The sequence below is a fragment of the Drosophila pseudoobscura genome, chromosome 4, assembly GCF_009870125.1.
Source record: "Drosophila pseudoobscura strain MV-25-SWS-2005 chromosome 4, UCI_Dpse_MV25, whole genome shotgun sequence".
NCBI lineage: Eukaryota > Metazoa > Arthropoda > Insecta > Diptera > Drosophilidae > Drosophila > Drosophila pseudoobscura.
In genome coordinates, this window is record NC_046681.1 from 23,015,161 (window position 1) to 23,029,312 (window position 14,152).

Here is a 14,152-nt window from a genome sequence, read left to right on the forward strand (position 1 = left end):
CACTTCGCGACTTCACTCGCGAAGGCGCAGGAATCAAGTTTAGCGCATTCTTATTGCCGATCTCAATGCTCGCTGGGATCTCTGCCTGGATCTGCTGGGATCTGCTGGATGTGGACCTTGTGACAGATGGTTGTAAGGCCTTAAGGCAATTCCCTCGCCTCGCCCAGAACGGCCCAAAAGGTGAACGGGGTGGGACGGGGACGGGGACTGGTTTTGAAGCTAGCCTTAGCCCTGTGCGATCTTTATGTAAACTGGTACTTGAAATTTGAAATCATGTACCATTTGCCTTGAGAGACAGACAACGCGGATCGTTCGACTGCGACTGGGACTTGGACTTGGACTTGGTTTTCCTGGCAATCATTGATCGTGTCCCTGACGAGGCTTGGGTCTTGGATCTTGGATCTTGGGACTTAAGGCGGCACAGGAAACGAGCATTTAAAAGCGCGAGACTATCGAAATATAACGACGAATTTAAAGGAAGCTTGTGTCAATACGATGGAGTTTACCTTGGAATGTGCAATCGCGATGGCAAGATCTTTTGATGGCGCCGCCGACGACGGTGCCGATGCGCCAGGACAACGTAGAGGTAGAGATCAGGGCATAAGCTCATGAAAATCATCATCGTTTTGATGGGCACTAAGCGACATAATTGCTACCGTGAGATTCCAGCGAGAGCCCCCAGTCAGAGCCAGTGCCAGACACCGACTCTGATTCGGATCATTATGAACTGCGATCCTAATGCGCTCCAATCAAACACACACGAAACGAGCATATGACATGTTCGAGCATTATTAATCATGATAATATCTGTATAAATGGTAGAAAACTGTGCACACAGCCACAGCCACAGCCAACAGAGTCTGAGTCTTGGCCAAATTGCAATTTAATGTAGAAATAAATTGCACTCGGCCTGGACTGCACTCGGTTCCTGAGATGGAGATGGAGTTGAAGTTGGAGCTGTTGCTGCATGCTGCATGCTGGATGTTGGATGCTGACCAACCGGCAGCCGAAGCTGGCAGCAGCTCCCATGATTATTGGTCATTTACTTGCGCCGTTTAGCGCATTAAAATGCAGCCTGTCCCGTCCCGTTCCGTACCGTTTCGTTCTGTCTCAAGTTTTATGCATAAAGAAATAATTGACAGTTGAAATGTTGGTCTACAGAGCCAGGTTTCAGACTGCACTTGTGGCCTATGATTGCAGTTGGTACGCGGATTGCAACGCTGAGGATTGTGCTTCGAATTGTGATTGGGATTGGGGATCGGGATTGGGGATTGCCATTCTGTGGGGCGTGTGTTTTACGAGAATTCCTCTCCTCCATCTCCATGGGATGGCGTGCGAGCAAAATCATTTCAATCAACTGCAGATGGAGATGGGGCGGCAGTCAAAATTGTTATGGTAGTATGCTGGAAGGTGGAGGGGCTCGGCCTGGGGCAACAGAAATCAACGCTTTGACTAATGGCCACAATTTGCAAGTGCAACTGAGGTACTTCATGGTACACTGAGGGGAATATTTCGGGCAGTTGAAGATCTCTAGAACGAGAATTTGGATAACTCTAAATAATTGGAGATCGGTGGAGAGTGGTGGATTAATGTCAAGGAGTTAAAGATCGGTAAAGATGGAAGAACAGCTCTTAAGGTCCTTAATTTCGAAAAAGGCTATTATTTTATTGTTTCATATTTGTTTCCTAGAATTCATTTACCTCAATTTTTGTATAGAATACAGCTGGTTTTTCTTTTATCTAGCGATCGCAATCCTTTGGTTTCCCATTTATAAACGCCGAACATTTGTTTTTTCGTTGGAATTGAAGCTGGAGGGGATCATTGCTGAAAACTCTTCATGTTATATTCTGTTTTTCACGATCAGAACCACTTTTAAAGATGTAGAAATGATAATATTTCGACTTTTTTTAAAGGAAAATTCCAGAAGTGATTCTCTAAATCGAAATCATCTTTTCCATCACAATCTAAATAGTAATCTTCCTGAATTTTGGCACTAAAATAATATTTTAAACCAACAAAAAATTCGCAATAAGAAAAAAAGTGTTAAATTCATAGGAAAAGTCATAAACAATTGCTGCAAAAAATAATAAACATAAAGGTAAATAGTCAAACTAGATTGAGGGAGATAGCTGCATGTAGAGCGAAAGAGAGAGAGATGTACAGTGAGAGAGAGAGAGAAAGAGAGTGAGAGCGCAGAAGACAACTCCCTCCCAAGGCAATTGGGAAATAACACCCACTCAAAAAATTAACCACAACGGCGCCACAAAACCGGTTTTGCAAACGATCGTAGAGAGATCTCTCACTCTCTCTCTCTCTCTCTCTCTCTCTCTCTCTCTTAAAGGTGCTCAAGAGATGAATAAACGTGTTTGCACCTGGCTTTTGGCTCTCTCCTACTCTCCCACTGATCGCTGTTCTCTTTCTACGCCACAATCGCAGCTGGGACGCGTCGCTCTCTCTGGCTCGATCCTCTCCAGAACTCTCTCATTCGCTCTGTCTCTCTTGTGTCTGCTGCCTCAGTGTTGGTGAGAGCCACGGATCAACAAGTGAGCGCAGGTCCGCGCACCGTCCGCAGAGCAATGGACTTTTAGTTATTCCGAGATCTTTTACCAATATTGTGTGCAGCGACGGTTGATCAGACGGCCAGAAAGAAACAGAAGCAGAAAAAGAAAAAGAAGAAACAGAAACAGATAAGGAAGACGCAAAAGAAGAAGAAGAGCGGATAAAGAAGAGAACCAACAATCAAAGCAAACAAAAATCGAGTTAGATCCGTGTGTGTGTCGGAAATTGCGGAAGTGTAGTGCGCAAAAAAAACTAAACGGAAGCCGGCTAGTAAACGATAACAAACCAACTACCCAGCCACCCAACCACCCACCCACCTACTACTCTCTCTTCGTATCTGCTCTGGTGGCAAATCACCTCTGAATTAACGCGTGTGCCAGTCTCCAGTCTCCAGCATTCAAGCATCATTCCATCAGTCCTAAAGCGTGCCTGTGTCTACCGCCAATTTGTTGCTGCCTCCTCATCGACCTGCATGCTCTTGGCCCGGCTAAAAAAACTGGCCCCCAGAAGACAGACTCTGTGCATTTTGGGCTGTTTTTTTTTTGTTGCTGTGGTTGGCCAACGTCAAATTCGATTTTTATGACTTTTGAAAGCGTGACTAAGACGTGATTTATGATGGCGTGTGGTTTTTAATATTCATGTGGACGCGCGCGCTCTTCCCCAGCTCCAGCTCCAGCACCGATCCGATCTCCATCTCCATCTGCAGCCCCAGCTCCGAGGAACCTGCGTAGGTGCGCCAAACAATAAAAAAAAAGGGTTGCATCTTTTTGCAGCAACAGCAAGAAGCCCACGGGGCACAGACTCCACCGATATCCAGCTGTGTGTGTGCGTGGATTCGACTTTTTTATGGATGCAGTTAAGCATTTGAGTGCTGCTGCTGCCGCTGCTGCTGCGGCAACAGAGAAGAGCTGCAACAGCGATATGCAGGAGAGCAGTGCAACATCTGTGGAGGCGGCAGTCAATGAATTGGTGGAACTAGAGGGCAGTGCCACGGCCACAGCCACATCCAAGGGGCACAGTGGCTGCCCCAAGGAATCCCCCACGACTGGGAAAGACTCCAACAACAAATCCGACAAAAGCCACAGCAATTCCAGCCCCAACAAATCTGCGCCTGCCACAAAATCCAGCAATGCCGCAATGGCGGCTGCCACCGCTGCCACAGCCGCGGCGGCCACCAATGACCTTGCAGCGGCGGCTGCAGTGGTGCTCTCTTTACAGGGCACGATGGTGAGCAGCCTTCAGCAGGCGGCCCTCCTTCCGGCCAATTCCGCGGCGGCGGCAGCCCTCAATCTCCAGGCTCTAGAATCCTACTTGGCCCTGCAGCGGCTCACCGGCAAATCGGATGTCTTTCGATTCAGCAACAATCAGAACAGCAACAACAACACTGGGGCTGGGAGCAGCAACAGCAGCAGCATTGGCAGCAGCAGCTGCCACAACGAGGCAGAGACCAGCAGCAGCAGCACTCTTCCGAGTCTCATAGACATCGCCAGCATTGAGCTCAAGTCAAGCTGCTCATCGAGCTCCTCAGTGGGGTCTGCTGTTCCGCCCAGCAATGCAGCCGCAACCGGCAACACCTCCTCCTCCTCCCCCGTCAGTGGCAGCAACAGCACCTCTAACAACAACAACAATAGCAGCAGCAACAGCCACACTTCATGTGCCACCAAGTGCCTGCCACTGCCTTCGATTGGAACTGTGAGTGCTGCTGTGGCAGCAGCTGCTGCCGCCGCTGCGGCCGCGGCCAATCAACAAGCGGCCCTCGACTGTGCAACAGCCGCAGAGCTGGCCGCCGAGTGCGATCTGCCCCTGCTTGATGGAGAGGATGCGCTGTCCTTCGAGGCCGGGGATCTCGACAGCAGCTATGGCAGCTTCATCTTCAATCCCACGACCTTTGGCCAGGCGGAAGCGGACACCTCGCTGCACTCCCTACAGGCCACCATGTACCAGGACAAGATGAGTGTGATGGGGGGAGGATCGATGGCCGGAGGTGGGGCCGTGGAGGAGGGGGCTAGCTCCACGGCAGCGGCTGCAGCGGCCGCACAGCGATCCAAGAAGCAGTTCATCTGCAAGTTCTGCAATCGACAGTTCACCAAGTCGTACAACCTTCTGATCCATGAACGGACCCACACAGACGAGCGACCCTATTCGTGTGATATCTGTGGCAAGGCCTTCAGGCGGCAAGATCATCTAAGGGACCATAGGTAGGTACACCATATCCACTGCTAGAATACAAGTATAGGGGAAAACATCCAGCTTTAGCATCTATTCCCATCTTTGAATCTCTTTCGCCCTCACAGATACATCCACTCGAAAGAGAAGCCCTTCAAGTGCGCCGAATGTGGCAAAGGGTTCTGTCAGTCCCGCACTCTGGCCGTCCACAAGATCCTGCACATGGAGGAGTCGCCGCACAAGTGCCCCGTGTGCAACAGATCGTTCAACCAGCGCTCCAACCTGAAGACCCACCTCCTCACCCACACGGATATCAAACCCTACAACTGCGCCTCCTGCGGCAAGGTCTTTCGCCGCAACTGCGATCTCCGGCGGCACAGTCTCACCCACAATCTCTCCGCCACGGGCGGTGTGGGTGGCAATCTGAGTGATCTATTCGGCCCCGGCCCCGGCCCCCTTGGCTCCAGCTCTAGTTCCGATCTGGGTATGGGTCTGGCTCTACCTTTGGTTGGCGCAGCGGGCGGCTCCTCAGCCACTTCCTCCTCCTCATCAAGGGATCTGGTGGCCGTCAGCGATTGATCCAACTCCACTCTCAGAGCATATCCCACTCACTTTTAAGATAATCTCATTTGCAGCTCTCATGACACACGAGTCCCTCCACGAAGTCCCCCCACAGCTAACAGCATTTAACTTACAGTTTAGTTTAGCCGTAAGACAGGTTTAAGCCACGGATATTTGTGACGTAAGCTTAGCAGCAAAGTTTGACTTTATAAGGAACTACTCGATATCGATACTATTACTATATGTCTAGTGCTTAAGCGAAATTGTGAACTCTTATTGTACAATCGAATAAATGATAATAGATGAAAAGTAAAATTACAAGGAATGGTTTATTTTTTTTTATGCATCAATCAAAAATCATGAGGAATTGGAGACATATATGGATCTGCACCTAAACTTCTCGAAGTTTTCCTTGAATGATTTAATAATGATGTTATTGAAGGAAGATTGCTCTTTCAAGACTACATAAGAATTATGAAATTGAAGGATACAAAAAGAAAAAGTCCTGAAATGGATCAATTTGAAACAATTTCATGGTCTGTACAAAACCCCATAAGATCTCACAGTCTTCCTTACGGGCTGTTCAAAATTCTTTTTTCAGATACCGATAACATCCTTTCGGTGCGTAAAACTGTTCCACTTCAATCTGGAAAGTTCTCTGAATCGAAAATGAGAAATTCCTTGAAATTTAGTTGGAAAATTCTCATGGTTTACCCACCCATACCCATACTGCAACTCCTATGTATTCCTATTCCTATTCCTACTCCAAACGCACTTCATTGGACGGACTCCTCTTCTGATTCCTCTGTTGTAGCTACACTATTTACCCACTTGTAGAAAACTAAAATCAAATATTTGTACCGATGTTTATCACTCAAGTGCCAACAAGGGCAATTAATGTACCATTAAAGGTGTACACCGAACACCAAACACCGAACACTGAACACCGTATACTCGTTCCGATCTCCACACAACAAGCCTTTGACAACAAACGACAACGACAACGACATCAAACAAGAATGACAACCAACAACCAGGGCGAGACAATGCGACGCGTCGTCGATGACTACTTTTCCCACCAGTTTTTCACCAGTTTGAGGATGAAGGGGAGCACCAGCTATGTGTGTCTATTGGTGTGGGAGGATACTTTGGTACCACTCTCCTGGTTACCTTCCTTTTTTCCATTCATTATCATTATCTCGGTCTTAAGTCAAACAATGTTGAACAAGGCGAGCGACAAGCATGTAGGGCAGGCGCTATCAACTGATTTGACCACCCACGATTCCTGTCCGTAAACCGATGGAGATCCTATCTGGAGAGGAGAACACAATTTCCCATGGAGTACTCGTATATCCCTACACTGTTAGGTGTGTCCGTTAAAAGTCTTTGGAAATTTTATAGCAAAAAGTGGGCTGTCCGGCCAAGAACAAGGGTGGAGCTCCAGCAACAGCAACAGCACCAACCATCGAGACAGATGGTCGTCCGGCCATCCGCTCGGACTGCCACAAAGTTTACAATTTTTATTATCGACTACAAAAAGATGCGGCCATAACGACACATACAACAGTTCAAAAGCAAAACGCCGACCCGGGGTCCAGTCGGAGTCGCAGTCGCAGTCGCAGGTCCAGTTCCACTTTCAGAGTCCAGCCCCCCTTTCCAGACCTCGTTCCGTTCTTCTTTTAAGGCCACGTTTGTCAATCGTTAAACGGATCAATGTAAAGCCGCCTGCAATGTTGTCTCTGCTGCACTGCTGCATTTCCTGTGCTCCAGCTACAGCTACAGCCAAACCAATTACAACGATCAAACAACAATTATGGTAAGCGAAGAGACCAAGACCAAGACCAAGACCAAGACCAAGAGCCCATAGTACGTTCAACATTTTCAACACGATCTGCCTGCTGCTCACTGCAAATATTTGCGCGGATATTGTTCTATTCAATGGAGGAGGAGAAACATCTACATCTACCCATTAGGTTGGGCCTTAAACAGAGTTTCAGAGATGAGCAGAGCAGAGTCTCTAAAGTCGAAAGCCAGAATGGAGCGTCTCTGCGAATTGCCAGCAATTTCACACTTTATGCGCGACGGCTTCATTTCCACAGGGAGAGTGCGCAGTGCGTCCACTCTAGAGACTAGTCCGACGTCCTCAGTCCTCCGTCCACCATCCTCCATCCTCCGACCTCCTTCTTCCTGCCTTGCTCCTCTCTGCCAGGGCGGCGCGTGCGGGCGAGGCGGATGTTTAAACGCTTTCGAGGCAACATTTTCAGCGGACTCGTATTGATGGGAAAATTATGAAATTCATTGTTTGTGTTTGACTAATAATTATGACAGCAAACGCATTGTCGTCATAAAACCAAAGGGACAGCCCGTAGATGGTCCCGCGGTTTGGTTTTCGGTATGGGGTTTGTTCGTTTTCGGTTGTTTTGTTTTGGGTGGGGGTAGGGGGGAAAGGGGGCTCCGTACTAAATTCGCTTTGAGGCACCGAAAAGCTGACTAACTCTAATAAGCCCATCAGCAGCAACAACACCCGACAGTCGACAGCCGCTTCGATCTGCAACACTTACAGGAAGGAGAACAACAACCAAACAACCAAACACCCAACAATGTAGTTGTCTAGTGTCGAGGCGTGGCAGCCAGCTCTGGGGCTCTGAAGCTCTGCAGTTCCGAGATTCTTTGAAGTCGGAATCCCATTGGGGATCTTTGGTCAAGGTGTTTGTTGGCAAAAGAGAGCGAGAGAGAGAGAAATATTTTGTTGCGTTTCCCGGAACCAACGCAACGCAACGCAAAGCAAAGCAAAATGCGGAACGTTCTCGTTGTCGCCGGTTGTTTGGTCGTTGATTTTCTTTTCTTCTTTATTTTGTGTCTTTCTTTCTTTCTTTCTTGTTTTGGGGTGAATGTGAATGTAAATGTCATGGCTGTCGGTTGGTTGTTGCCTTCGGGTTATTTGGCCATTTCGGCACTCTGGCCAGTTAGTTGTCGGCACCATTTGCTTTATGATTTGATGTATGCCCCAACCAATAACTCGGAGCGGGTTATCGGCACCTCAATGGGAACGAATCCATGTTTGCACAGCGCTGATGCATGCCCCGTACACGAGTAGATCGCCCATCCATCCATCCCATCCATCCCATCCATCCATGCAGCCGCCGGCGTCCCAAAGTTCTGGGTCGGACCATCCTCTGGCGGAGCGTAAATTTCTGTGGCGTTCTTCTGCCTAATTAGGTGCCATATCGTAAAGGTTTTGCAGACATATTTGTTGCCTCTTGGAGGAGCCATTGAGAGATTTAGCTAAGAGGTGAAGTGAGGTTGAGTGTCGAATAGAGGATAGAGATGTGAGGGAGTTAAAATAGGAGAAAGTTTTACGATAGATGTATATTGGATACATCGAAAGTATTCTCTATCTTCAACCACTTCCTGTCCACTCCCTATTATCCACTCCCTATTATCCGAATTCTCCCCTGAAAAAAAACACCCATTCAGTCATCACAGCTCTCTCTAGGAATGCAGTGTCCCCATCCCCAATTCTAGACTCCGTCACGCTTCAAAGCCCTCGTCAGCCGCCACAAGATCATAAACCATGGAAAACTCAATTTCTGGAAATGCCAAGACTGCTGCTGCCAGCGAAGCGGTCTTTGTGCCAATGTCATCATACAGAAGAAAAGCTGCCGAAAATCGTGCAAGTGAATAGATAGAGCTTGCTTATCTCGCATCGCATCGGGTCTATGGAGAAGCCGCACTCGCACTCCCCACAGCGGACAGCCAGAGGACTGAGGACTGAGGGCTGAGGAGGAATTGCGTCCCAAGTGGTTATTAGATTTTATTGGATGGGACACTTTTGCCGACGGCTGGGCAGGCAGGCCCCAAACAGAGTTGGGAGTTAGCTCTCACGTTGCGGCAGAGTACTGACGCATGGCATATCCATACCCCACAATCCACACACACACACAAATATGCCCTTGCGCCTTGATGTTGCACCGTTTGTCGGTTGTTGGATTTTATTGCAGGCAGGCGCAAATGCAAACAAATGCTATATATACGTATACGTACGTATACGAGCTATAATCGTACATATATTTAGAGTTGTTGTACGCCCTAGAGTACTCGTATAATTGACAATCATCAGTGCAACCATCCGTTCGTCTGCACTCTCTCTCTAGAGAACGTCTGCCACTCTCTCCCTCTCTGAGTGTTTGCACAGGGCTTGTTTGACAAGTTCGCGGCACGTAGCACGGAGCAGTCGCCGCATCGAGTTGTGTACTACACATAATCATCAAACAGAAACGGCAACAGAGCCCACAACAGAACCCATCCAACAGAACTTAGAGAGCGAGAGGTGAGAGAGAATGTTCGCACCAGATAATGGTATGGTATGGGCTTATCTCCCTCCCCTCCCAACCCAACCATCATCCCTCCCAACTGTAGGAGGGTTATATGACTTTTCGGAAACCCGATAAGCTCCATAAGTTCCATGGATAGCCATTACTCTCTGCCTCCATGGCACTGGTAGTACTCCCCAAGCTTCGAAGCTAATTGACGACGCGGTTAAATTAAAACGAAATCATTTGCAAGCACAACACTCCAACCCATAGCTCCTCCCCATTCCAAAAAAAGAGTACCTTCTGGTACCCAGTTCCACAGAGAGAGCCCCAAGTACGTGTCCCCCCAGTACGTGGGTACTACCTAGGCGGCAGTCGGCGATGATTAGAACCAAAACAATCAAACACAAAACACATCAAAGAGCACCGGGGCCCGGTGCCGTCAATTTGTCATTAACGTAATATACTGACAAGATTGCTTTGCACGGATATGGTCGGACGTCGAACGGCTAACGTGTCCAACCCCCTTCTACCCGCCATATACGGTACGGTGCGATACGGTACGGGGGGGTATTTGTCGACAAATATAGAGTTTAGCGTCTGTCAAGGTGTTGTAATACTGTTACTTACTCGCAGGCCCCCCTCGCTGGGGCAGTTATAAATTTCCGTTTTAACGAAAAAATGTGACATATTTTCAGGTATTTGTTGTTCTTGCCTCTCTGAGTGTTTCTGATGTACGTACGTAACTCCTCCGATCTGTGTGTATATAAGGATTAGCAATGTGTGGGATTTTTCCTTATACGAGAAGAAAGAGTGTACTCAAAGTCGTTCTATTCTGTTCTATTTGAACAAGTGATTAATGGCCCATTAGTGAAATCTTTCGGATTTTCAGAGTATTGCATCTAGAGCGGCGGTATGGGTCTTTCAAGTGAAATGAAAGAAGAAATCTACTAGGAAATATGTGAATGTACATGTTTACGACTACCTTTCACATACTCCTTGATAATGTGTCAATCAGAATACCCTTCCATTCTATTGGAATGGAAAGCCCCCCTTCATTCAGATGTAATCCGACATTTGTGACATTATTGGCGCTCACTTAATGGTTAATTAGGTCTCTGTCTGTGTCTGTGTCAACGATTAACACACCCAATACGAGTAACAGAGTGCAATCCAACAGATAAATATGTGAGAGAAAGAAGAGTTAGGGCCCATTTGCCATCTCTAAGCCGATGGCCGACCTGCGATAATCCCAAGGAGAGAGATGGATGGTTCCCTAGCCAGTTTAGAGAGTTCCTTTCGAAACCCAACAGATGCAACAGACCACATCCACAATTATGGTTATATAAGCCGTTTTGTGTTCAAAGATCAACGATGCATATAACCAGGAAAACGACAATATATCCGGCACCCGGCAACCGGTACCATCCCATCAGAGATCCCTTCTGTCTGGTCTGTCTGGTCTGGCTGCCGTTGACAGTTCCAAGGGGCGGCCTTTAAAGTGCTCTCAGGCTATAGATAGATATATTTCACGCTTATCAGCATTCTGACAAGTTTTCAGATCCGATCCCTACTACCCCAGAAACAGGGGTACAAATTGCTGCTTCTCTTTCGGTATCCGTATCCGTATTTTTGTTGTTTATTAGCTTAATAATTTGTGCCCACTTCGCACCCCATTTGCAGGTCTAAACCCTCGAATATACCCCCATCCCTTCTATAGGTCTAAGCCTTGAAATATCCCCTGAACGGACAGGGTGCTGGTGCTGGTGGTGGATGTTTAATGAACTTCTGATGGGCGTGGCATGGTGTAGATTACAAGCGAAACAGTTGCTACTAATGGGGGAATGTTCCGGGGGTTGATTGTTCTGGGAATGGGATGGCAAAAGATGGGAGTAGATGCTATGCTATGGTATGGCATGGGCCACCATGCTGTGATAATTGAATCAACATTGAGGCGGGCCAAAGCGCGTTAATGTTTGAAGTTCGTTTTGATTGCCGTTTATTCCGGGCACGTTAGGGGTTTCCCATAGCGATCTATATCGTACCTTCGTTATCTCTATGGCCAACGGGGGCGTCACAACTCGATTTGAATCATGACTCTTTGTTTTGTTCGGTTTTTTGCATATCTGAAATGGAAATCTGACTTGTGAAATCTGATTTTGTAGTTCAAAAACCATTGAAATTTTGGAATAAACAGATAGCACTTTGCAGCACAGCTTAGATCAAACAATCACAGTCGTAAGTTCTTTGAAATATACCAAAAGTTGATTTTAAATGAAGTGAAACCTATGAAGAGGGTATATCGAGTTGTGCTTATGCTTTACTTAAATCCAAATGTATCTAAGCATGTGGTTAAAATCCACAAATCCATGACACAAAATATCGTACCAGCTTGGTCCACATACAGTAATTAATTCGTTAGTTTGGTCTTCTTTTGGCCAACAAAAAGAGAGAAGCGTGAAAAATGTTGTATATCAAGCGGCTGGGCTTCCTCCCAGTCGTGTCCCGAATTCCCCGATCTCTTGCTGGAGATTGATGGGCCCAACACGCGACTTCTTTGTACCAATAAATTCCCAGCAAAATTCAGACACAAAAGAGACAAATTCTTGGCCCAGAGATAAGGTCACAAAACACCAGAAAATCACACAGAAGAAGAAGTGTGGAAAAGAATAATCATCAATGGGGAATCTGTGGACCTGGAACTGGAACTGGGACTGCGACTCCACTCCGTCTCCACTCCGTGTCCATCCGTCTGTCCGTCCTTCTGTCCGCCTGTCTCCTCTTCCGGTTGGACATTTGACAGTTGCTGCCATAAATAAGCGTACAATGATTTTGTATAAACAAATTAGAAATCACACAACGAAAAATTGACCACAGATCGGGTATCTGTGAGTGCGGGATATGTGGCGGGAGTGGAGAGTGTGTGCGTGAGTTTACTTTACAGATGATAACAAAGTTGAAACAATAAACATTTTTCTCGCACAACAAAACACACAAATCCACTTAGCCACGCGCGCGCGTCTCTAGAAAGAAAGCCTCCGAAGAAGAGACCACCCGAAACCCAAGCGAAAGAAGAACGTTTCAAAGACATTACGACCACTGGATACCTCCGTCATGAAGATGTATGTTATAAGATTTAAGGGGAAAATCATTTAAAAAAAATACTATGGCACATCATAATGCATGGGAGCACCATATGTACCTGGAATAGTTCAAATACATATCTAAAATATTTCGAACATCAAGATCGGTTCCTCTAAATGGTGTAGTCTCTCTTGCCTGTTGCATACCCTTCGCTCCGACAATCACAGGGTAACCCAAAATTCCACATGACTGAAAAAGAGTTAGAGTAGAGGGGCATGGTGGTGCGGTGGTGCAATGCGTTGCGTTGGTGGTTCGCTGGCGTCATACTCGTATAACCAATGCGAAACAGACGGCAATTTATTGATGAGTTTATTGCAACCACCACTCGGCGAAAGAGGATGGACGGAGGGTCGAAATCTCCTCTACTCTCCTCTTCCTTCGAATGAGAATCAGAATGATGCTCGATGATGTCTATGTCGTCGCTTGCGCATCAGCATCATCATCATCATCATCAGTGGATTCTTTGTGTTGGTATCTTGCAGAGAATGGAGTCTAAAGACTGAAGACTGGGGACTGGCGTACAATTTGTAAATTTCGTTTTATGACAACGCGCGCCACGTAAAATAAAACCATCTTCGGGTCCATGTGTCGCCCAAAAGCCAAACCAAAACCCAAACCAAATCCGAAAACCCAGAAGAGAGGAAAACAGAAATGCTAATTTAAAAAATTATGAGTTTCGTTCGCTTTTGGTCACACCTTAAAAATGTGAGCAGAGACAAGCAACGAGCTAACTTGATTTGAGTTGAGTCGAGTCTCAGGCGAAGAGATACAGATACAGATACAGTCGGGGGTTCCGACTTGGCATTTTTTTTTTAGGCTGAGCGGAGATCTTCTTCTGGCGTATACGGTAGGTACAGCTCTAACTGTTATTTATCGTTAGACAAGACAAGCGGCAAGCTGCCGCTGTTTTCGAGTGGCCTGGCCCCTCTCCGTATCCCTCCCTGTATCCCCCCTGCATCATCTGCCGCTGGGACAACGATATTTGTGTGATATTTATAACGAATATTTATGGCCAGACGAAGTTTGTTTTTGTCTGTGACGAGGTTATAACCAAAAATTTAACAAAAAGCCACAAACGAAGACATGCCGAAAGAGGGGGCCGAAGCTTTTAATACCCTTCTACATGTTTTTAAGGCATACTCCATTTTTCGATAACAAGAAGTTTTGGAGCAACGACATACATTTTGAATCATTAAGACATCGATAATAATATGTAATGATAGAAGGATATTTTTTCAATACATTACAAACATCTTGTTAAGTTCATAATACCCCCTGAAAACTTATCTAAAATCAGCAAAGTTTAACAATATTTCAATATTGTAGATGAATGGGGATTATTGCACTGAAATTGAGATTTATAAGAGATGTTGGAAGACGTATAGAGTCGTTTGCCGTTAATTTAAAGT

The 14,152-nt window shown here is 46.6% G+C and overlaps 1 protein-coding gene and 1 long non-coding RNA gene across 2 annotated transcripts in view; one reads left to right on the plus strand and one right to left on the minus strand.

The window, feature by feature from the left end:
- LOC117183983 (uncharacterized) overlaps window positions 1-14,152 on the minus strand; it is an 80,570-nt gene that overhangs the window by 42,589 nt on the left and 23,829 nt on the right. The gene's annotated exons all lie outside the window — the stretch shown is intronic.
- Window positions 2,471-5,604, plus strand: sob (sister of odd and bowl). Its single transcript, XM_002132662.3, has 2 exons — window positions 2,471-4,757; window positions 4,854-5,604. Exons 1-2 carry the CDS (start codon window positions 3,406-3,408, stop codon window positions 5,302-5,304), a joined length of 1,803 nt encoding a protein of 600 aa, XP_002132698.2. The 5' UTR covers window positions 2,471-3,405; the 3' UTR covers window positions 5,305-5,604.